Consider the following 22,343-nt stretch of genomic DNA (forward strand, 5'->3'; position numbering starts at 1 on the left):
AAGGGAATTTTAATCTTCTTTCCAGGACCACTGGAATTTTTGTTTTTTGTTTTTGTATGGCCCTTGGTCAGTTGTGTGTCATTTTCAGCAATTAGCTACCAGATCGGTGAGCTAATTCTAGAGCTATGCAGCCTGGTCACAGAAGCCTTGTGAGTTTTAATAAGCAGTGCCAGAAGAAAACTAAGTTTGTTTGTTTGTTTGGTTTTTTAAAGCGTATATTTATGAAGGCAATGCAGCCTCATTATTCCGGCAAACAAGGCAATGGCACAAAACAAAAAGCAGATGATTTCTTGCAATCTGTTTGGATGTGCAACAAAAAGGCAACAATTTCACAATTCAAGAAAAGCCAGAATTATTTTGATCACATTACTGGTGCAAAGCCATTCCCTTTGCCTCTCTCTGTGTCAACTCAATGACAGCATAGCGGTGAGACAGTATGCTCCTGCTTAAGAGCACCCACCCAAACAAAAAGTGAACAGTGTGAACTAGAGTCAGTCGCTCTCAGGCTAACCTACCTCACGGGTTTGTTGTGAGGATGCTGCAACGAACCTCCCTTTCACACTCCCCTCCCCTGTTACTAAGTTTATTTATTTTTATTTTATTTTTATTGCTCAGGTGTTCCGGGTCAGACTAATTAGCCACCTTAACTCCCTTGTAGTTATAAAATAGGAGTATCTTAGTAACCGGAGTGTCTTTGTCCAGCTGCTGCGGCCGTTTATAATCCTTGCTCTGGGCTTCAGGGGTTAAACACCTTATTGCCTACAGCCCCAGGGTCTCTCTCTCTAGATCCCTCACTGTATCAGTCTGCTAAACCCTTTTAGCAACTCAGTGGCATACACAATGTTTCAGCCCACTAGCCCCTCCTGAGTGAAATCCCAAAGACACAAACTAACACCCCGCAGGACAGTTTGGACTCTTCCATGCGTTCACCTCTTCATGAGCAGTTAAAACCCGCTGGACCCAAAAATTGATGACTGACTTATAGCAACAAAACTAGTCTTTATTTTCTTTTTAGAGCATAACTGTTTCAGAGAATCAAATGTTTAAACGTAGTTTCCTAACAGCATAAAAGGTTTTCTATTCAGTATAACATACTAAACCTTCGACCTAGCCTAACCTACCCACCACTATCCTGGTCTCTAACCCTCTCTCCCTCAGTCACCACTCACTCCCTCTTTCTCCCTCCTCACCAACTGCCGCTCCCACCTTTTAAAGGGCAAAAGTCCCGCCTCCTGCGAGCGAACTGCCCCTCAAACAGACGGAATCTTAACTGTGCCCCTGAAGGACCAGGTGTGCAGCCTGGGAGTCATTTTGGACTCACAGCTGTCCATGGAGGCACAGGTTAATTCTGTGTCCAGGGCGGCTGTCTACCAGCTCCATCTGGTACGCAGGCTGAGACCCTACCTGCCCGCAGACTGCCTCGCCAAAGTGGTACATGCTCTGGTTATCTCCCGATTGGACCACTGCAATGTGCTCTATGTGGGGCTACCTTTGAAGGTGACCCGGAAACTGCAATTAATCCAGAATGCGGCAGCTAGACTGGTGACTGGGAGTGGCCGCCAGGACCACATAACACCGGTCCTGAGAGATCTACTTTGGCTCCCAGAACGTTTCCGAGCACAATTCAAAGTGTTGGTGCTGACCTTTAAAGCCCTAAACGGCCTCGGTCCTGTATACCTGAAGGAGCGTCTCCACCCCCATCATTCAGCCCGGACACTGAGATCCAGCGCCAAGGGCCTTCTGTCGGTTCCCTCACTGCGAGAAGCAAAACTACAGGGAACCAGGCAGAGAGCCTTCTCGGTAGTGGCGCCCGCCCTGTGGAACGCCCTCCCATCAGAAGTCAAGGGAATAAACAACTACCTGACATTTAGAAAATACCTGAAGGCAGCCCTGTTTAGGGAAGTTTTTAAACTGTGATATTTTAAATGTATTTTAATGTTTGGTGGAAGCCGCCCAGAGTGGCTGGGGAGACCCAGCCAGATGGGCGGGGTACAAATAAATTATTATTATTATTATTATTATTATTATTATTATTATTATTATTATTATTACTCTTCACATGCTGGGGTTTCTGACCATACCCTGCATAAGGGCAGATCCGTTACAGATGCTTTAAAATTTCTAGAAGAAGGGTGAGATGAAAACACAATTAAGCAGTAACTGAGCATGCCTCTGCTAAAATAACCTGTGACCACCCATACAAAACAGTGGGCAGATTCTGAAATTCTCTGCTTGGTCCTTAGTATCTTAACAGAGTCATCTTTTCTGCTTTCCAGGGAACACACACCACAATGCCAGACATGCAGCCTGTGTGCAAGGACTGGGTGGGAGATGGGTGGTCCCAGCACCTGGCCTTGATATTCATGCTTTGGGTGCTCTTTTATATTAGAAGCACGGCATCACTCTACATGCACAAATCTACTCCACCACAACAAACAGGTTGCCAGGATGTGCATTTGTGTGGGCCAGCATGGTGTTGTTGTTCTCAAACTGTGGTCCACCAATCGTCTGTGAGCTACATTCAGGTGGTCCATGGCAGGTCTGTGGGTTTGTGGTTGAAGATGGGAGACAGCACACCCACTGCATGTTCGTACTCATTTTTAACTGCATTTTTATTGCTTCTTTAATTTCCTACGTTGTATTATTACTATTATTATTGATTAAATTTGTATACTGCCCTATATCCACATGTCTCAGGGCAGTTACAACATAAAGCCACAATATAAAAACACATAATAGAAACCAAAACAAAGACAACCATAAACAAAAACAACTACTCCAAAGGTACAGCATAACAAAGAAAGATGCAATTAAAAATCACGCAGCATTTAGCACAGTGCAACACAGAGAAAAGGAATTCTGCCAAGACCCTTTGCAATTTTCAAGATCTTTTGGGGGGGCAGTTGGGAACCACTGGTATAGTGGTCAGAATGTCAGACAAGTCCTGGAGGAGACCCAGATCCAAATCCTTACTCAGCAATGAAGCCTAACCTACCTCATAGGGTTGTTGTGAAAAATACAATGGAGGAGGGAGTAATTTTGCATGCTTTCTGGTGCTCCTAAGAGGAGCAATTACTGGGTTACTGGTAGTGAGTACAAGAGGTCAACTGGAACATAGTCAAAAGTTTTATGTTGCTAGGTAAGCCCGATAATTGTAAAGGATTGATTGAGTTGTCTTTATTATTCTTACATTCCCTAACTAGGACTTGACAGTTTGTACAGAACCTCCCTGTTTCGCAATATGAGTCCTGGACAAGGCAAGAGCACTCCCTTTCCTTACAAAAGTTGGCACCTCCCACCCACCTGTCACGGTGTCATGAAGGCATAAGCGGCACCGTGGATATTTACTGATTCAGTGAATCTCCCGACACATCACGGGCACAGAGTTGTGCGAGGTTGGCTGGCACTTGTACATGTTCACGCAACAAGATTGACAAGATTTCGTCACAATTACCAGGTTCGCCATAGCTCAGGCACACACATACCGTACCTTTCTGTCTATAAGAAGCCCCCGTGTATAAGACGCCCCCTATTTTTGGGGAGTGAAATTTAAGAAAATGGGGGGGAGATGGCACAAAGTTGTTGAGCTTTTTTGGTGGAGGATTACCAAGGGTTGTTGAGCTTTTTTTTTTTTTAGGGGGGCATGCCGAAAGTTGCTCACCTGCACGCGTCACTAAATCTGCCTCCTGTGCTGTCTGTCCCCTCGCTGGCAGAAGCTGCCAATTGCCCGCCCATTTGCCGCAGCGTCGGCCAATCAACACCACCCATTGACGTAGCAACCAATGACACGCACAATAGCCGCTGACAGGCACAACAGCAACCAATCAAACGTCCACCCTATGCACTACCCATGTATAAGACGACCCCATGTTTTTAGCTTGATTTCTAAGGAGAAAAACAGACTTATACACGGAAAAGTATGGTAATTCCTCTTCAAATCTCCTATATGCCCACAAAGTTAGAATTCTGGAATACTAGGCATTAAATAGATAGATAGATATAGATATAGATATAGATATAGATATAGAGATATATATTTTAAGCCATGGAAAGAATATCCCCTCATTCATAACTCCAGGCATTTCCTAGCTGGAGGAACTACCGTGACAGCCACAGAAATGTTCTCAAGTGAAGCACAACCTGCTATTAGCGTGGAAGGGAAAACCCCACACTCAACTCTCCAACAACAGCATCATATGACCAAAGGAGCAGACAATGAGCTGCAAAATCGCTCTTAAAAACTTAAGATCAAACAGCAACAATGCCACTATAAATGGAAAGGGCAGAAAGTCTCCATTAAGAGTTGCCTTCTGCAGTTTGGTAAGCTATCCTGTTTAAAGAGGCAACACCTAACTGACTTTTCAGAAGAACAACAGAAAAAGGAAAGACCTGCTCTTCTACATACACCGATGCCCATAACACATAAAAGAAACATCACTGGAAAGACCTGTTATTTCTGACCTCATGCAGTATAAGCGTACAAGATGCAGCATGCGTCTGTATGCAACAGAAGACTACAAGACACAGCACACACCCTCTGAATGACAAGTGCTAATGCAGGTAATTAAACAGGTGGAATAATAGGACTGGCCTGGGATAGGCATCTTTGTGCAGATTAGCCTGGCATATATTTTGATGTTGAAATGGAGGTTAAAAATTGCCGGCCTTTCCCTCCCTGCTCAGCGACTCCTGCTAATGCTATGAATTAGGGCATGGAAAACTGTGTTAAATGGCTTGCTTTGCAGCCCTGCCAAGGGGACCTCATGTGCCTCCTGCAGATGCGCCTTCTTAGAATCCACATTTCTCATGTTGCGGTGGTCATCGGCGGCTTACATAACTTTGGAGCTGACAAAGGACAAGGCGGATCAACGCCCAAAATCGGAGCCTCTGCATTCAGAGTCAGCATCCTATTCAAGTAACTGTGAACTCTGAGTGAGGCTCCTTATGTAGATGGAATGGTACCTTCCCATGCACAAATCTGAAGGTTTCAGGGGAAGTCTGCGTACAAAAAAGCTTTAGGGAGGGAAAGAGCCATGTGCAATGGGTACAGCATGCCGACAGACTGTCAAAGAGTTTAAAAAATAGAATTCCGGGGGCCGGAATGACATATCCCAAGAAGAGAGAAGGGGAGCACTCTATACTGCAACATTTCACTGCAGGTCTCACTTGCATCACCCGTTACCAAGCGCAAGAGACAAACCACAGGTCCGTAATCCTTACGAGCTTTTAGGTGGATGTGGCTGGCAACTGTTGGAGTCAGCATTTTAAGCTTGATGAGCCTCTGATCTTATTAAGCAAAACAATTCTGACGTTCTTATCAATGTTTCTTGGACATAAGAGGCTGCCTTGAATCGAGTCAGACCACCGGATCATTTAGCTCAGTACTCTTGACTGGAAGTGGCCTCCTAACGTCTCTGGCAGGAATCCTTCCACCAGAGACCCTTTAGCTGACAGTGCTGGAATCGAACCTTGAACTCTCTGCACGCAATGTGGTTTAAAACTGAGCTGTCATCTAGTTTCCTCCATGTACTGACATAAGCAAGGGGGCATGTTCTGTTGGCTCACCTTCAATTTCAAGTTTCAACGTCACCCCAAATGCTGTTGGGTTTTGCATCATAAAAGACCCTGATGTTGGGAAAGATGGGAGGGCACAAGGAGAAGGGGACGACAGAGGACAAGATGGTTGGACAGTGTTCTCGAAGCTACCAACATGAGTCTGAACAAACTGCGGGAGGCAGTGGAAGACAGGAGTGCCTGGCGTGCTCTGGTCCATGGGGTCACGAAGAGTCGGACATGACTGAACGACTAAACAACAACAAAGCGCTGAACTACACAACTATCCCGTAAGCCAATGCATTAATTGCTCCCTTTCACAGATGACATTATGGAGGCCAGATTATCAAGACAACATAAGGAGTAGAATCATAGAGTTGGAAGGGACCCGGAGGATCGTCTACCCCAGTGTTTTTCAACCACTGTTCCGCGGCACACTAGTGTGCCGCGAGATGTTGCCTGGTGTGCCGTGGGAAAAACGTCCCGGCCGCTGTTGTTGCCTTCCTTCAGCTAATCAGGGTCAGCCCGCGCGTTTGTACACAGAGCCGAAAAGAGACGCCGGCTGCCTCAAAAGTGCCTCCCTCCTTCCTTCGCCCTCCCGCCAGCCAATCGTCTGCGCCCTCCGGCCTGCCGGAGTTCCCCGCCTCCTCGGCCGTCGGCGTGGCCCTGAAGGGGTCCTGCGCTCCGTACGCGCCTTGTCGCGAGTGGGGTTCCGAGGCCAATCGGATTTGGGAACTTGGGCTGCTCCTAAGTGGAGGGTGAAGAAGTCCGGTTGCAGCTTCTTTCCCAATAGGAGTGCGATCCCGTTAAAGTGACTGGGAAATGGGCCAACACGGGGTGAGGGGCGGGGCCGGCAACGTGCTATAAAGGCGCGAAGGCGTGTGTGGTGATGGCGCTTGGTGGCATGCGCGTGCGTGAGATTTTGGCGGCGCGAGGAGGACGAGTTGGTCTCGCTGCCGCCGCCGCCTCCCCCGCAACCTCCTCGCTCGGCTGCGCTGCTCGGCCGGCGCCCTGAGGGGACGTGGCGGGTAAGTAGCGGGCACGAGGCAGCTCTGGTGGTCAAGCGAGGGAAGAGGTTTGAAGGCGGCAAGAGGGAGGCTGGAGCGGCGGCAGCGGTTTTCTGAAGGGAGCCCTGTCGTCCCCGAGTCTGCAGGAGGAAGGAGCAGGCTCGCTTTCTGAGGCTGCCTTAGCGGAGCTTCCCTTTGGGAAGGGCTTGGCCTGGGGCTTCGCTGGAGGGCGGAATGAGGGGCGCTTCTCGCCGGCTGGTTTGCGTTTCTGACCCGCACTGAACTAGTGCAACAGGCAAATCAACAACCATTCTCTCACCTTTTGTCCTGGCCACCAAAAGTATAACTTTGGATGCAGCAATGGATCTGCCCCACTGCTGGAGGTGGGGCTTGGGGCTTTCTGTGTCCATCAGTGCAAACCTTATGCATTGGTCATTCGTTATAGTTTTGGAGCCTTAACAATCTTATAAACAAACATCACTAATTTTCCTAACTGAAAACTGTGGTTCTGAGATGCTTGGACACACCTGCCCAATTTGTTCAATGTTGCATCATACTGTTGTCATTTTAAAGATCATTATTTAAAGGAGACCAGGGGCTGAAGTGGATATTTTTGAAGCACATGCTTTTGTTTTTATAACCAAATAAATTATTGTGAGATGCTCAGACTCTTAAGTTTTACAGACTTCACCAGAATTGATCCTGCTCTTTATTATGTTCTCCCCCAAAATAAAAGCAGGGAGGGAGGAATAAAAAAACACCCAAGGAAGCCTAATTGCCAGAGGAGGAGCTAGCTGCTCCAGCACCCTAAGCAGCACACATGCTGTGCACCGCTGGGGGGGGGGCAAGTCAAGCGTCCCAGGGCACTGCCCATGGTGAGGGTCCCAGGGGGACAGCACGGTGTGGACAACCACTGCCGTGCACAGGTATGTGGACAACCACTGCCGTGAATTGTACACAAGATCATCACAAAAAAGGGAAACACCACATTGGCTGGGCTCTGAAGTGTGGCATGGCAGTTAATTATATCATGTCAGGATGTCTCAGGAGCTTCTCCACTCATGTCTTTGTCACAAAAAGTCACTCAGGTACAAGACTAGAGTCCCTCAGACCTTACTTGGGGCTGGACTATATTTTGAAAAAAATATGAACAAATTCCTATGCCCCACAAATAACCCAGAGATGCATTTTAAATAAAAGGACAGGTTCCAATTCTGTAAAAACACGCTGATTCCTGGACCATCCGCGGGCAGCATTTAGAAGGTGATTGGGCCACATCCGGCCCCCGGGTCTTAGTTTGGGGACCACTGATCTTAAGTCCAAGAATTATAAAATACTTTCTTTGTGTTTATTTGATTCCTATTCAAGAGAATTACTTTATATATAGTTAATATAGGCACAGAGTTAATTTTTTAAACATTTTCTAATGGTGGTGTGCCTCGTGATTTTTTTCATGAAACAAGTGTGCCTTTGCCCAAAAAAGGTTGAAAAACACTGGTCTACCCACTGCAATGCAGGAATATTCAACTGTCCCACGTGGGGATCGAACGTGCAACCTCATGTTCTTAACCAGCTGAGCTATCCAGGTTGAGCAACATCCAATGCCTGACCATAGGAGATCACAACTCCTAACCTACTTTTGTTGCTTATAAAAAACAAGGACTATTAATTTAGAAATGCCGTTCTTACAAAAGGGGTGAAGAAGTGTGTGTTTTGTTTTTGGCTTGAGGGTTGGATTACCTTAGTGGAAAGCACTCAAGGGCCACATTCCAGTAGTGGCTGGGGCCCAAAAGTGGGTGGGACTATATAAACACCAAACACACAATTCACACACACACACACACACACACACACACATACCTCTATCTTACATGCATTAGGACAGCCTTAAAGATTGCTTTCTAAATCAGGAGTAACAAGTTCCTCGGCTCAGGAAAAAAAATATGGAAAGATTACTACAACATGATGTACATCATCAATACTGGGCTAGAAGCCATGCTCTAATAGTTATACACAAGTATCTGTGATCCCATTGTCTAGGAGTGTTGCCTGGGAATCCCAGCCAGAGCAAGAAGTGGCTTTGTTGTTATCGCTTCGATCTTAGAAGCTGGTATTAAGCAAGTGCTCTGCTAGCTCGAGGGCACTCTCACATAAACATCTGAGGAATTATCTCCATCCTCCTCCTCCTCATTATTAAATATAATAAATAACGATAGTTTCATTTGCTAGAAATCTTGGGTGCTGGGGGGGGTGTCTCAGCCTAGGGCGATGAGATGCTCTCTTGGGGCTTCTTCAGACATTAAGGATTTCTTGCACACAGAACAGTTCCTTATAGGAAAATGCTCATAAACAGCATGGAGGTAATGACAAATGGCCATGCATCTATTTTCCTCCACATGTGTTAATTGCAGCAGAATCTGGTGCGCAAGTGATGGTTCTATGTAGCAATCTACTTTCCATTCAAGAGTTTTGTGATGTGTAAAGTGGCCCCAAGTCAAAATGGAACTGTGTGAGCTTCTCTAAGAGGAAAGTAGCTCCAGTATGAGGTCAGCATGTTGGAGAATACACATCAGTTTTAATGACGGCGTGACCCTGTACGTACGAAAGTTGGATACAATAGCTGCCATCTCAACCCTATGGATCTATGTCTATTAAATTACAGGAGGAAGCCACCAGTTAATCACACCAAGCAAACTGGTGTTAACTCTTTATTAGCAAAACAAGATCAGCACAGGAATGCCAGGCCCAGTGAGAACAGCGACTCAGGTCTGGCCCCCATGAAGCATTTGCCAAGACTAAACGTCCCTGCTTCCACACAGCCAGCTATGTCTTCTCCTCTCCAGGGTTTTTCCAAGCATTTGGAGACTGCGCCTACATGCCTGCCTTTGCTCCTCCCACTTCATGCCTCTCCTGGTTCGGGGGGTGGGGAACTTGTTGCAGCAGGAGGGAGAGATATCCATGCCTCTACACTAGCCTGACTCATCTCTGCCTCTTGGCTTCCCTTCTCTCCTGTTTCTGCTTCTGCCTCTGGACTTCTTTCTGCCACAGACTCTCCCAGCTCACTAAGCCCTGTTACCTCTTCAGTATATACCATATTGGCCCGAATATAAGCCGCACCTTTAAAATTCGGGGGGGGGAGGAAAAAAGTCAACACCCGAATATAAGCTGCTCCCTTAAAATTCCGCAGGCACTCACACCCGTTCTGTTTTACCATACGTCTGTTTCAGCAGTGATATCGTAAAAGCCAATTTTTGTAAGGTCGCAAATTTAAGCCGCACTTTAACTTTTCACGGTCAGAATTTGGGGGAAAAGTGAGGCTTATATTCAGGCCAATATGGTAATACCTGGTTTGCAGGATATGCACAGACTGCCAATCAGCTACTGGGCCAAGTTCAAGGTTTGTGGCACTAACTTATAAAGGACTCTACATGTCAAGAGCGAGGTTATTTGAGAGATCACCCTTATATACCCAGTAGGCCACTGTGCTGTGCAGGGGAGTTTCTCCTTAAAATCACACTAACTCAAGAGGTGTGCTTTCATCCCCATTGAGAAACGAAAGGCACCCACTATCTGTACTTCCCGGGAACAACTGAAGACATTTCTGTTTAAGCAAGATTTCCCAGCAGGAGGAAAAGGTCTCCCTGCCTTTAGCTGTTCATTTTGTACTGTTTCTAAAGCGTACTTTGCAACTCCTTTTAACGGTGTTTTTAGTTGTTCTTTTATGGAGTGTTTGTAAATCACCTTGAGAAAAATGCAAAATACCACTCCTCAATTACTAAACAACAACAGAGCATGCTAAGAAATGGCTGAAGGGGTGGCTGAAGGGGAGGGAAGTGGATGGCTTGTAACATTTCCTGATTTCACGTTGCCAATAAGATATATGACTGCGGGCTGGCACTAGATGTGGTTAAAAAGTCTTCAGAATGACTAATCAATACCAAAAACATTGCACAATCCCTTCCCACTTTTCAAGAAAAGCAATGAAAGGCACATTTGCGCGGTGTTTTCACAGTCCCCATTTGGTTTGGTTTTACGACTTAATAATAAAACCCCTATTTATGGAAGATGAAAGGACAGGGAACTCTTACTACATCGCCTGTGCAGTTCCCTCAAAGCGGTCTGAAGACAATGCAGGGATCCGAAAGTAAGCGTGCAATTCAGAAGTGTGCATGTGAATCAATAAAAAGGCTTTATTTGTGTGTTTGTGAGGACAGTATCAAGCTTCAGATCATCACAGAATTCAAGGACAGTAAATCTCATGAATCCCAGGCAATTCCCAGACTGCGCAAGAGGGCTTTCTGAACAGGATTAGTCCTTGGAAATTACGCTGAAGAAAACGAAGCATCTTTTTGGGTGAAGGTGCATAGGACTGGTTTACAATTCAGACTTCCTTTATAGATAGTAAAAAATAACAATACAGGAGCTCTCAGAGCGCAGAGAACAGAACTGTTCATCGCCATTCCCTCTAAAAGCAAACTTGAGGGTGGAGTGCCAATCAATCTGGAAGCAAAACAGAGGCTCATGAAAAACTCCTCACGGAAAAGCACCTGCATTTTAGTGTGGATTTCTCCTGATACACTTATTTCTGCATGCAATTTTGCCTAATATTTTTAATACGTCATTTCCGCAAATATATGCATTCTTAACCGTGCTTTACCGCAGTATACACAATTTTGTACATATTACTTGGCTGGAGAACCGCACTGCAAAATCTAGTGTTTTGAAGGATGGCTGTGCTTCAGTTCTCGTATTGATCTGGAACGACAAACCAAGAAGAATTTCTCCCTCGTCCCTGTGGTTATGGTAGGATATCTCCTAGAACAGCCGAGCCATTGCATTCTGCGCTAGCTGCAATGTTGCCTTGAGCTCCCCCCCTTCTTTTTAAAAAAAGGAAAACTGGGGTAGAAACCTTCCAATCGAACAAGAGTGAGGGACTTCTTCCAAGCATCTAGGATCAGGACTACACCTTCCATGAGACAAGGTAAAGGGACTGCCTCAGGTGGCAGGTTCCACAGGGGCAGCAGCAGCTCTGGCAAGCTCCTTGGAGGCCAAGTTGCCACCTCTACAGCGGCCTCTTGGCAAATACGTGGCCCTGCTGGGTCTCCTCTCAACCTTGTCGCCAGAGTAGATCTTTGTTCTCCATTTCTTCCTGATGTAGATCTCCAGTCACTCCCTCTTCCCTAGCAGATGTCTTGGGCCGGCCCTGTCTAGGATTATCCTGAGATAATGCAAATGAAGTGGCCTGAGAGCATTCTAAAGCAGCCTTCACCAGCTTGATGCCTTCCAAGTGTTTTGGACCACAACTCCCATCAGGGGCTGATGGGAGTTGTGGCCCGAAACACCTGGAAGACACCAGACTAGCAAAGGTGTCTAACCTTAACATGGAGACAATAACACTGACCTGCTTCGCTGAGCTGCAATAAGCAGAACTACAGTGGTAGAAGAGTTTGAATTTGATATCCCGCTTTTCACTACCCGAAGGAGTCTCAAAGCGGCTAACATTCTCCTTTCCCTTCCTCCCCCACAACAAACACACTGTGAGGTGAGTGGGGCTAAGAGACTTCAAAGAAGTGTGATTAGCCCAAGGTCACCCAGCAGCTGCATGTGGAGGAGTGGAGACACGAACCCAGTTCCCCAGATTACGAGTCTACCGCTCTTAACCACTACACCACACTGGCTCTGGTTATGTACTTAATTCGTTCCAGAGGTCCCTTCTTAACCTGAAACTGTTCTTAACCTGAAGCAGCACCACTTTAGCTAATGGGACATCCCGCTGCCGCTGCGCCGCCAGAGCACGATTTCTGTTCTTATCCTGAAGCAAAGTTTTTAACCTGAAGCATTATTTCTGGGTTAGCGGAGTATGTAACCTGAAGCGTATGTAACCTGAAGCGTCTGTAACCTGAGGTACCACTGTACAGAAAAATGTGTGGCTTTGAACATTCTTAACTGTTGTGGGAATACTAAGCACAGTTATTATTTCTATTACTGCAGTGATGATGGATATATATAAATTGCAGTCAGCTACAGATAATTATTATGCTATCTCCTCTCCCTACAGTTCTACTCTCTATATAGATATATATTCCTCCTAGGATAAACGCAGGGCACAGTACAATGGTCCCCTATCTCCACTCTTCAACAGTGAACTGGCCTGCAGTGGGAATGAAATCGTTTTAAATGAATGAAGAAAAGAGCAAGCAAAGGCAGAAGAGAAAATGGGTTTTAATTCCCCACTTTTCAGAGAGGGAAAAGGACGACAGGATGTGCACAACTGGGTTTACTGAGATAAAGGACCATTTCCCCCAAGGACCTTGGCTATGCACTCACAGAGAGGGCGGTGGGCTCTTGTGGGCGTTGCTTTTTTGGAACGGCAATAAAACATGACCTTTGAGACTCATTTTTCGCATTAAGGAGTTTGGAGTAGGAGGAGAGACTGCCCCAGGCTTTTCTCCTTGACACGGCGCCAAATGTGTCATCACAGAGCTTCAAGTGCTTGGGATGGGAACTTACAGAACGGCCATTTCTCCAACTCAACTTTTCATTAATGCTGATAAATCAAAAGCGGCTGACGCAACGCTCCAGCAGCATGAGGGCTACCACCATGCACTCTGACCCATAGCTTGTTGGTAGGCTATGGGAACATTTCCCCTGACCAATATTCTAGATCCCTTCTTAGAATGTTCATCTTTCATTAAAGCACAAAGCAAGTCTCTAGAAGGGCTGGGCGATAGCTGGTTTTCAACATCAGGATAAATAACCAGCTGAACATCACAATATACGGATATATCACAATGTCTGATATAAGGATGGAACTATATAGACTGAGGTATTCGCTGGCTCCATGGTTTTCCCCACATTGTGATTTTTGTGTAACACACACATACACACACCATGATTCGCTATCTATTGCCAGGTCAAACATTATGAAATCAATATCATGATATGGATTTCAAACCGGTTTGGGATGATACATTTGTACCTTGGAAGTTGAACGGCTTACTGGTAGTTCTCGAACGTCGCAAACCCAGAAGTGATTGTTCCGGTTTGCGAACTATTTTGGGAAGCCAAACATCCGACGGGGCTTCCGCAGCTTTGGAATGCAGCTAACCAGAAGCCACGCTTTGGTTTTCGAACATTTTGGAAGTCGAACGGACTTCCGGAACGGGTTCCGTTTGACTTCCAAGGTACGACTGTATATTGATGAAATCTAGTCTCTAGCCCTTTGGCTCATGAAGATAAGGAAAAAGAAACACGTAGGCAGTGCCATGCAACTAGCAAACTTGGGTGACGAGGATGACGGAACATAAAAGAGGTATCAGCGCCACTCCTCCGCCCACCCTTTCCCCGCAAAAAATCCCAACAACAGCACGACAAGGACAAATACTGAGTACAGCTGGAAAAGAAAAATGGGAGAGGTGATGGAATGGAGTAGCCTCAAGAAGGACATGGCTGGCTAGCACCCTAAAAGGAAGCAAACGTCTTAGGACGATGCACTGTAGTGTTTTGTTGCAGGTCCCTGTTATTCTGTTCTATTTTCCAGCAATAACATCCCACTGTTCTGTCCAATAAATAAATAAATAAATAAATAAATAAATAAATAAATACAGAGGCACTGGAATGACTAATGTCTGGCACTTATTTGTCATTTTGCTAGAAATTTAATTTTGCAGATGTGATTTAATAAGCCAAATACCTTCCAATGTACTGGGCTCCATTTATTCCCATTTTTGCCCTTATACAGGAATCCATGACAGTGTTCTCCAACACACAAACACACACACACACACACACACACACACACACAGTTATGCACAGGTCAACCACAAAGTCCCCACTCCCTGCAAAGCTTCTGCTACAAGTCAGGACCTTACCTTTCCGGAACAACTCCTGAAGGCTTTCCGCGCTTTGATTCAATACAGCCCATATTTCTTCTTCATGCAGTGGTCCTCCCCGAACCTCCAGGGCTTCAGCTAGTGACACATGCATGTTATCTGAGGAATCAAGACAAGAAGACACTTGTTCAAGAATGCGCCAGGACTCCATTCAGGTCTTTCTGATGCTTACTATTTGCATAGAATTCGGGAGGAATTTTGCTCTGAAGGCAACTACAAGGGCAAGAGCAAATCAAACCTACCTCCAAAACACAATATTTAGATTCCTGAAAACATCTTGTATGCACAGGGCATACGAAGAGGGGTTGCTTCCAGTCAGAGTAGACAGTTTGGGACTTGACGGACCAAAGGTCTTATTGGGACTAAGACAGTTCCATAGGTTCAATTCTCACATTAAATGTACTAAGCGGCATTTTAAAAAATATTTTTCCTTACAGAACTGCCCTGGCTAAGTTCTGCAACTGTAGGATTAATTTTGGTGCTCATATCAATCTTCCTCTCTCACACATCAGGGCTAGTAGCCCAGAGGCAGGCAGGAAAAATAAGGAGATGTTTGGTACTGTCTTAAGCTGACTGACTCTCCAGACAAGGGTCTTTCCCAGCTCTCCCTGGAGACACAGAGGATTGAACCTGTGACCTTCTGCATGCGAAGTATGTGGGGCTTTGCCATTGAGCTACAACCCCTCCCGTAACACAGTCTGTCTGCAATTCACCAACTGCAAGTTGCTCGGACTGAAGTGTCAGGACAAAAGCCAGAGCTTCTGTAGGGCCAGTACACTCACCAGGGCAAGAAGTTTTGAACATACAACTGCACTGGCTTCCAATTTGTTTCTGGGCCTAATTTAAAGTACAGTCATACCTCTAGTTACATCCGCTGCAGGTTGCATTTTTCCATGTTACAAACGCGGCAAACCTGGAAGTGTTTACTTCCGGGTTTCGCCGCACGCACAGAAGCACTCTGCGCGGCCTGCACATGTGCAGAAGCGCAATATCTCCGCTCAGGATGCAGACTTTTCGGGGTGCAAACGGCACCCCTGAACGGATCGTGTCCACAACTCGAGGTACCACTGTACTGGTTTTGACCTATTAAGCCTTAAACAGCTCAGGACTGCAATACCTCATGGGCCTCCTCTTCCCATATGAACCAACTCAGACCCTGCAATCACCGATCCAGAGGGAGGCAACATGAGAACGGGCCTTTTCTGCAGTGGCTCCCCGCTTGTGGGGTACGTTCCCCATGGAAGCCTGCCTGGTGCTTTCATTACATATCTTTAGGCGTCTGGCTAAATAAAATATCCATGGCCTTTCAAACTTTAAGGGTTTTTGTTTGTTTGTTATCATGGGATGTATTTTTAAGTTTTCATATTGTAAACTGCCCTGTGATCTTTGGATGAAGGGCAGTATAGAAGAAACAATAATAATAATAATAATAACAACAACAATAATAATAACAATAATAATAATGATAATGATAATGTGACCCAACTGGCTATTTGTGTCACCTGATCTCTGCTGATTCGGAAGCTGCAGTAGCACCACTTAGCCACTTGTAATGATGGCGCTACAGCACAGCTGAAAACAGACCAGCGATTCCCTCTGGGCTGTTCTGCAAACCATCCCTAAACCTAATTGGTGCCGCCTGTTTTATAAATCTTGTTGCCCAAGATAGTGATTTACTAAAGAGAGATTTTATGGGTAATAACTTATTAAGTATCCAGCCAGCTGCTATCAAGAAAGCAGCTTTCAAGTTTCAACAGCTCCTCCGCTAACAAAACCTGTGTAAGCTGGGGGGAGAGGAATCACCTCAAAAACCAACCCCAGAACTTCTGCAACAAGAATTTAAAAATCTTCAGCCTGGATAAAATGTGCAAATACAAGACATTTGAATGAGTTCTTCCTTTCACACAATTCATTCTGCTTTTGGAAGTCACGACGACAGACAAGGAAGCTATGCAGGATACTGAAGCTCTGCTCCTTGGAAAAGTTACTCAGGACTTCATTTAGCACCAGGCACAGTAAACACCGTTTCAAGCATGTATTTTCAATCATAAGGAATAGCAACCTGCTTTAAAAAAGAGGGGGGGGAATGCTGATATTCTGCAGCAAATACTATACAGTGGAACCTCGGTTGTTGAATGCTTCAGAAGTTGAACATTTTGGCTTTCGAACAGCGACAACCCAGAAGTGAATGCTTCTATTTTCGAATGCATCTCAGAAGTCGAACAGCTTCCAAGGCGCTTTTCTCCATTTTTTCAATGGATTTTGTTGACCGGCAATTGCTTCTCGGTTGTCGAATGTTTCAGAAGTCAAACGGTCTTCCGGAATGGATTAATTTCAACAACCGAGGTTCCACTGTATTCTGAAAGCACACTCAGTTTTCCAAGTGTGGAACCTTAAGTGGTCAAAACAGAACCATCCACACACAATAGGGAGGTATCAACACCCAAATTTCCGGAAGTACGTAACACTTTTAGAGTAAAAGCTTAAGGGAAAAACTGCAGAATTGCCTACTGAGGACTGAGCACGCATTCTTCTGAGAGTATCTGATGACTGCTGGGGCATGGAGTGAATGCAATGAAATATGTTGAAGAGGCTATGGCTAAATAGAAGGAGCCCTGAATAAGAAGCACTTTATATGGCATTTTGTTCCAGGTCCAGTTGTTAATTAACACACCCACCCACCCACCCCCAATATAAGCACACTAAAAACGGCATGACTGTTTTTCACAGGTTGCCACCATTGTGAGAGGGGCTCTAGAGTGCTTCAGGTGGCACATATTAAATCCTACTTGAGTCGTGGGTTTTGCCCTCCTGTGCTGGTATTTCCAGGTTGAAAGTCTGAACCTTTGTGACTAAACCGAAGTGAAAGCTCATGTTTTCATAGTTTGAGTTCACTTGTACGCCTAGAGCCATTTCATACTTGCTTGTAATCCCATCATCATGTACTGCCAAGAATTATATGCCACAGATGTATTACTGGAGAAAAGAATGGTGCAAAACCACCAGTTTGACAATGATGCTGTTTCCTAAAAGCCCTTTATTTCTGCAATAAAACTACCCTGACAATGTTTGCTTGATTTGATAATAGATATGAGAAAAGTGTATGAGAAAAGTGAACTCATACAACTTGGCAAATTTGGCTATAATATATCAGGGATGGGGGAAGAAAATTAAACAATTTCCCGCTTAATTTTTTTTAATTGAACCAATTGAACCACAGGGTTTAAGAGTTGAAAAGAAATCCCAAGGTCATCTACTCCAACCCCTTGCAATGCAGCAAACACAGCTTAAGAACCCCAGACAGTTCACCACCCTACCTCCATGATAAGAAGTTAATCGACATGATATAATGGTAAAAGGAATATCATGGAAAATAATGGATCATCATAAACCAACTAGTATTGGAAATTTATATAGCACAACTGAAAGAAACAAAGGTTTTCAGTCATGTTGCCCATAAAGGTTGCAGCTATATGGACCAATAATCTGACTTTGTTTATGGCAGCTTCCTATGTTTCCCTACACGTTTCCCATACTGGCAGCTCATTCATCACAGTGTTACATACCCCCTTCAACAGCCTTGCTTTGGCCTTCTGCCATACCTGCAGCATCCAAACCAACCTTGAAAGATGTTCCACATGCAGCGCATTGCCGTAATCCAATCTGGAGGAGGTTACCAATGCCTGGACCAATGCCACAACTAAAGCATCCCAATCCAGGAACAGACACAACTGTTGGCACCAGTCAAAGATGGCAGAAGGCACTCCTAGACAATGAAAAGTTTCTACATCCAGTGTCAAACACGTATCCAAGAGCACTTGCCAAGCTATGCACCTGTTCCTCCAGTCAACCCTCACCCAAAACAGGCAATTTTCGAAAACCACTCACCCACATAACCTCCATTGTACTAAGATTCAAAGCTCAGTTTAATTACCCTCATTCAACCCATACAGCTCCTGAGCAGCCACACCTTTCAACAGTCATGAACACAGTCCTTAGTGTGTTCATGACACCATTCTTCAAACTCTGCTCCCAATGGCTTCATGTAGATGATAAACAGCGGGGGGGGGGGGCTGTGCCCTGCAAAACCCTATAGCGTAACTTATCAGGGGCTGAAGAGCACTCTTCAGATACCACTCTCTGGAACCAACCCTGGAGAGAGGAGTGGAGCCACTGCAAAATAGTACCCAGAATACCCATTCCACAAACCTAGTCTGGGAGGATACCATGGTAGGTATTATTAAACCCAACAGTGAAATTTAGGAGAAGCAGCACAGGCGCTCTCCCCTTGTCTTGTGCATTAACTAGCTTACCAATGCCAGGAAGTGTGTGTTATCACCAGCACAGCCTCATTAACTGATCATTGTAATTATTTTGCTTTTATGTTATTACATCACTGTCTGGAGTTTTTTTTTTTTTTGCATTTCATTTTTTCTCCCAATGTTCCCTCCCACACGAACTCTCAACTATATTGTTGGATTTTTTAATGTTTGGAATTGATTTAAATGAATGAAAGAAGCTCCCCTTCATCACACACACAGCCCAACAAGACAATGGCAAAAATCTACCGACAGCATACAAATCAATATAGCTAACCTGATCGAAAACACTCACCCACCCCAATCACAGAGGAAACCAAAGACCACCACAGCCAACCACAAATGAACAATCACACCCTACGCCAACCCCAACCTCTCTCACCGCCAAAGGAGCACAAGCGAACAACAGAGAACCTACACAAACAACGCTGACACCAAATTCTACATATATTAAGTAGAATAAAAACATCACCACCCCACCCCACCCATCTCCCCATCCCACCCACCTCTTTCCCCCTTCTCTTCCTAATGTCTCAACAACCGAAACTGATTTGTAAAAATGTTACAATGGAAAAAATACGAGAGAGACATTGCACACACCTTTGTAAATCAAGAAAATCTTTAATTAAAAATACTTTTTTTAAAAAATGAATGAAAGAATTCCCAGGATGCCTAGATCCAGGTTTGGGACAAACACTCTCTTGGTGAGAGAGCCGCAGCTGAGCTAATCACAAAACATGCAAGAAAGTAAAGCTTGGAAATATAGGTTGATAGACCTTTAAGATATTCCCTTCTAAATTCCTTCCAAAGTTCCCCTTACTTCCCTTAGCAAAGAAAAATAGACAACATGCTTGGTCAGTTAAAAATGTTTACTTGCAAACTCTTCAAAAGTCAGATTCATGTGCTTTTCAATAAAGTAGCAAGAAAAGAAAGGAAGCAAAAGAGTTTCAAAAAGGTAAGAGTTTCTTAATTATTTGTATAGAAACACAAATTATAGAAACACAGTCTAAGCTTGGGACAACCAACCCATACATACTTTCTGATCAGTCACATGGTGCAAGAGAATGAACAAAGGCTTTGGTAACCCTTCCTCCCAAGGTGAGGGGGCGTGACCTAGTTAAGTCTGGCAGAACTGCTTACTCTATGGTCTTAACCCCTTCAGGCATTAACTAGAGCTAAGCATGCTTGTTATATGAGACTGATATTTATCCCACATACTGTATATGTCTGCCAATTTGGAATTACACTTCATGCGCTGGCAAAGTAGACTGCGGCCCACGGTGAATTTATTACTCTTAAAGCAGCCACAAGACACTTTGTTGTTTAAGCTTCAAAAGGCTAACACAGCTACCTCTCTAGGAAAAAAGGCAGTTTTAGTTAGCCTTAACCACTAATGGTTATGCAAGGAGCAACAGTTAAAGCAAATGAAGGTTGATAATGACAATGACATTGTAGCAGATAGAACAGGCATAGGCAAACTCGGCCCTCCAGATGTTTTGGGACTACAATTCCCATCATCCCTGACCACTGGTCCTGTTAGCTAGGGATCATGGGAGTTGTAGTCCCAAAACTTCTGGCGGGCTGAGTTTGCCTATGCCTGAGATAGAAGGAAGGCACATGACACATGCTAGATCTCCAAACTATGTTTTGGAGTGTAGTGCCTGTACTGAACCTCTTGGAAGTAAGTGCAGAAGAGGAAAATCAGAATGCAAACAGATTATCTAAAACAGGGGCCAGCAACCTTTTCCAGCCATGGGCCGGTCCACTGGCCCTCAGACCATGGGGTGGGCCGGACTATATTTCCGGGGGGTGGGGGGGTGAACGAATTCCTATGCCCCACAAATAACCCAGAGATGCATTTTAAATAAAAGCACACATTCTACTCATGTGAAAACACCAGGCAGGCCACACAAACAACCTAGAGATGCATTTTAAATAAAAGGACACATTCTACTCATGTAAAAACACGCTGATTCCCGGACCATCCGCAGGCCGGATTGAGAAGGCGATTGGGCCGCATCCGGCCCATGGGCCTTAGGTTGCCTACCCCTGATCTAAAATGTACTTAACAATACTAGTTTGTTGTTGGAGATGCAGGAAGGCCAAAGTTAACCTTTTCTGCAAATGGTGGGCTTGCTGCTTAATTAAAGAATGCAGTTTTATTTCCAAGTAAATAAAATAATAACTGGTTGTCCTTCTACTCAGTTGACACTGACAGAAAATCTCACATGTACACTATATGAAAGAATATAAACCTCAAGACCCCATCCTTCTTCTCCCCCAACCTTATACTGTACTCAACACTAATGTCTCACAACAAATGCAACTGAGTTGTAAGAAAGACTGTACAACCTGAAAAAAAGAGACGAGGCATGTACTTTTGTAAACCAAGGAATTCTTCAAAAATATTAATAATAAAATAACTGGTTGTTCTTGCAGTCGATCTGGTAATGATTTTGGAATACTTCAGGTGCAGAGCAGTGCATGGGAAACCAACAGGATGCCCTCAACAGACCAAAGGCGGAGAAAAATCTGGGGCTTAATAGTACTGAATAAAATGATATAAACAATTACGGGATGGAAGAATCGACTCAACAGAAACTTTTAGAAATACCGGCTTCCTTTTATCCTTCACTGGACCTGGCATCATACAAGGGAGTCGGTGTTGCTGGATCTTGTAAACATGATGCAATATATTTACTGAATGCATTTTCGCTTATGAATGTGATTATGTAAATGTGATTTTTTATTTGTTTTTGTTTTTTTAGAAAAAGAAAGTCAGAACGAATAGGTGGTTCTCGGGGAGTCGGTTGAACATAGTGATAAGAAGATTATGCTGTTGGGAAACCAAGTAGCAAATGACATAAAAATGTGCATAAGCACTTTTCAAACTCTTTAAGCATTAGCTAGATGAGCAGGATCAGGACTATAGTGGGGGGGGGGGGACCGTCTCCCCGTGTGCCAAAAATAGGAATGTTAAGGGGAATCCTGCTGAATAAGACCTAAGGCTCAACTAGCATCTTGTTCTCAAACTGGCCAACCAGATGCACCTGGGAACCAAGAACACAACAGCACTTTGTTTCCAGCAACTAGTATTCCGTGCGTGTTGCCTTCTGACACTGCTAATGACACTCAGTCATCATGACTAGCGCCCACTGATAGCCTTATCCTCCAGGAATCTGTCTAATCCCCCTTTAAAGGCATCCAGGTTGGTGAATATCAGGGGTATCGGAAAATTCCAATGGAAACAGAAATGGGAGCACAAATTGCCAACGTTTCCTTATTCATCCCATGTCCAGAACAGAATTCAATCCAGTGAGTATAGTCTTCGCAGCTGCCGTTGTTTCCAGTCCATGTGAGATGTAATTGGGTATGTTTTCCTTCCATTTGCATTGTGCGCGCTTTTGCGGGGTAGCGCAGCAGCAGCAAAAGATGGCGCCTTTTGCTGCTGTGGTGCCTGGCAGACCAGCTGACTGCAGCCAGGCAGGTGGAGTTGCTAGGTGCCAAAAGCGGGCGCCCAGACATCGCCATCCAGACGCAAAAGGGCAACTGCCAGTTGCGAAATGTGACTG

The 22,343-nt window shown here is 44.9% G+C and overlaps 1 protein-coding gene across 7 annotated transcripts in view; it reads right to left on the minus strand.

Annotated features, from left to right (window-relative positions):
• The window catches only part of PTPN13 (protein tyrosine phosphatase non-receptor type 13), a 107,971-nt gene extending 88,143 nt beyond the window's left edge, over nt 1-19,828 (minus strand). For 6 of the 7 annotated variants that reach the window (XM_033160655.1, XM_033160654.1, XM_033160656.1 and 3 more), the window contains exon 1: nt 14,432-14,551. In XM_033160655.1, the coding sequence (XP_033016546.1) occupies nt 14,432-14,546 (115 nt within the window). In that variant the 5' untranslated portion in view covers nt 14,547-14,551. Of the gene's footprint in view, nt 1-14,431; nt 14,552-19,807 lie in introns of those variants that run through there. The other variant, XM_033160650.1, reaches the window with a different exon arrangement.
• Between the last annotated feature and the right edge of the window lie 2,515 nt (nt 19,829-22,343).

Source organism: Lacerta agilis, chromosome 9 (genome assembly GCF_009819535.1).
Source record: "Lacerta agilis isolate rLacAgi1 chromosome 9, rLacAgi1.pri, whole genome shotgun sequence".
Lineage (NCBI taxonomy): Eukaryota > Metazoa > Chordata > Lepidosauria > Squamata > Lacertidae > Lacerta > Lacerta agilis.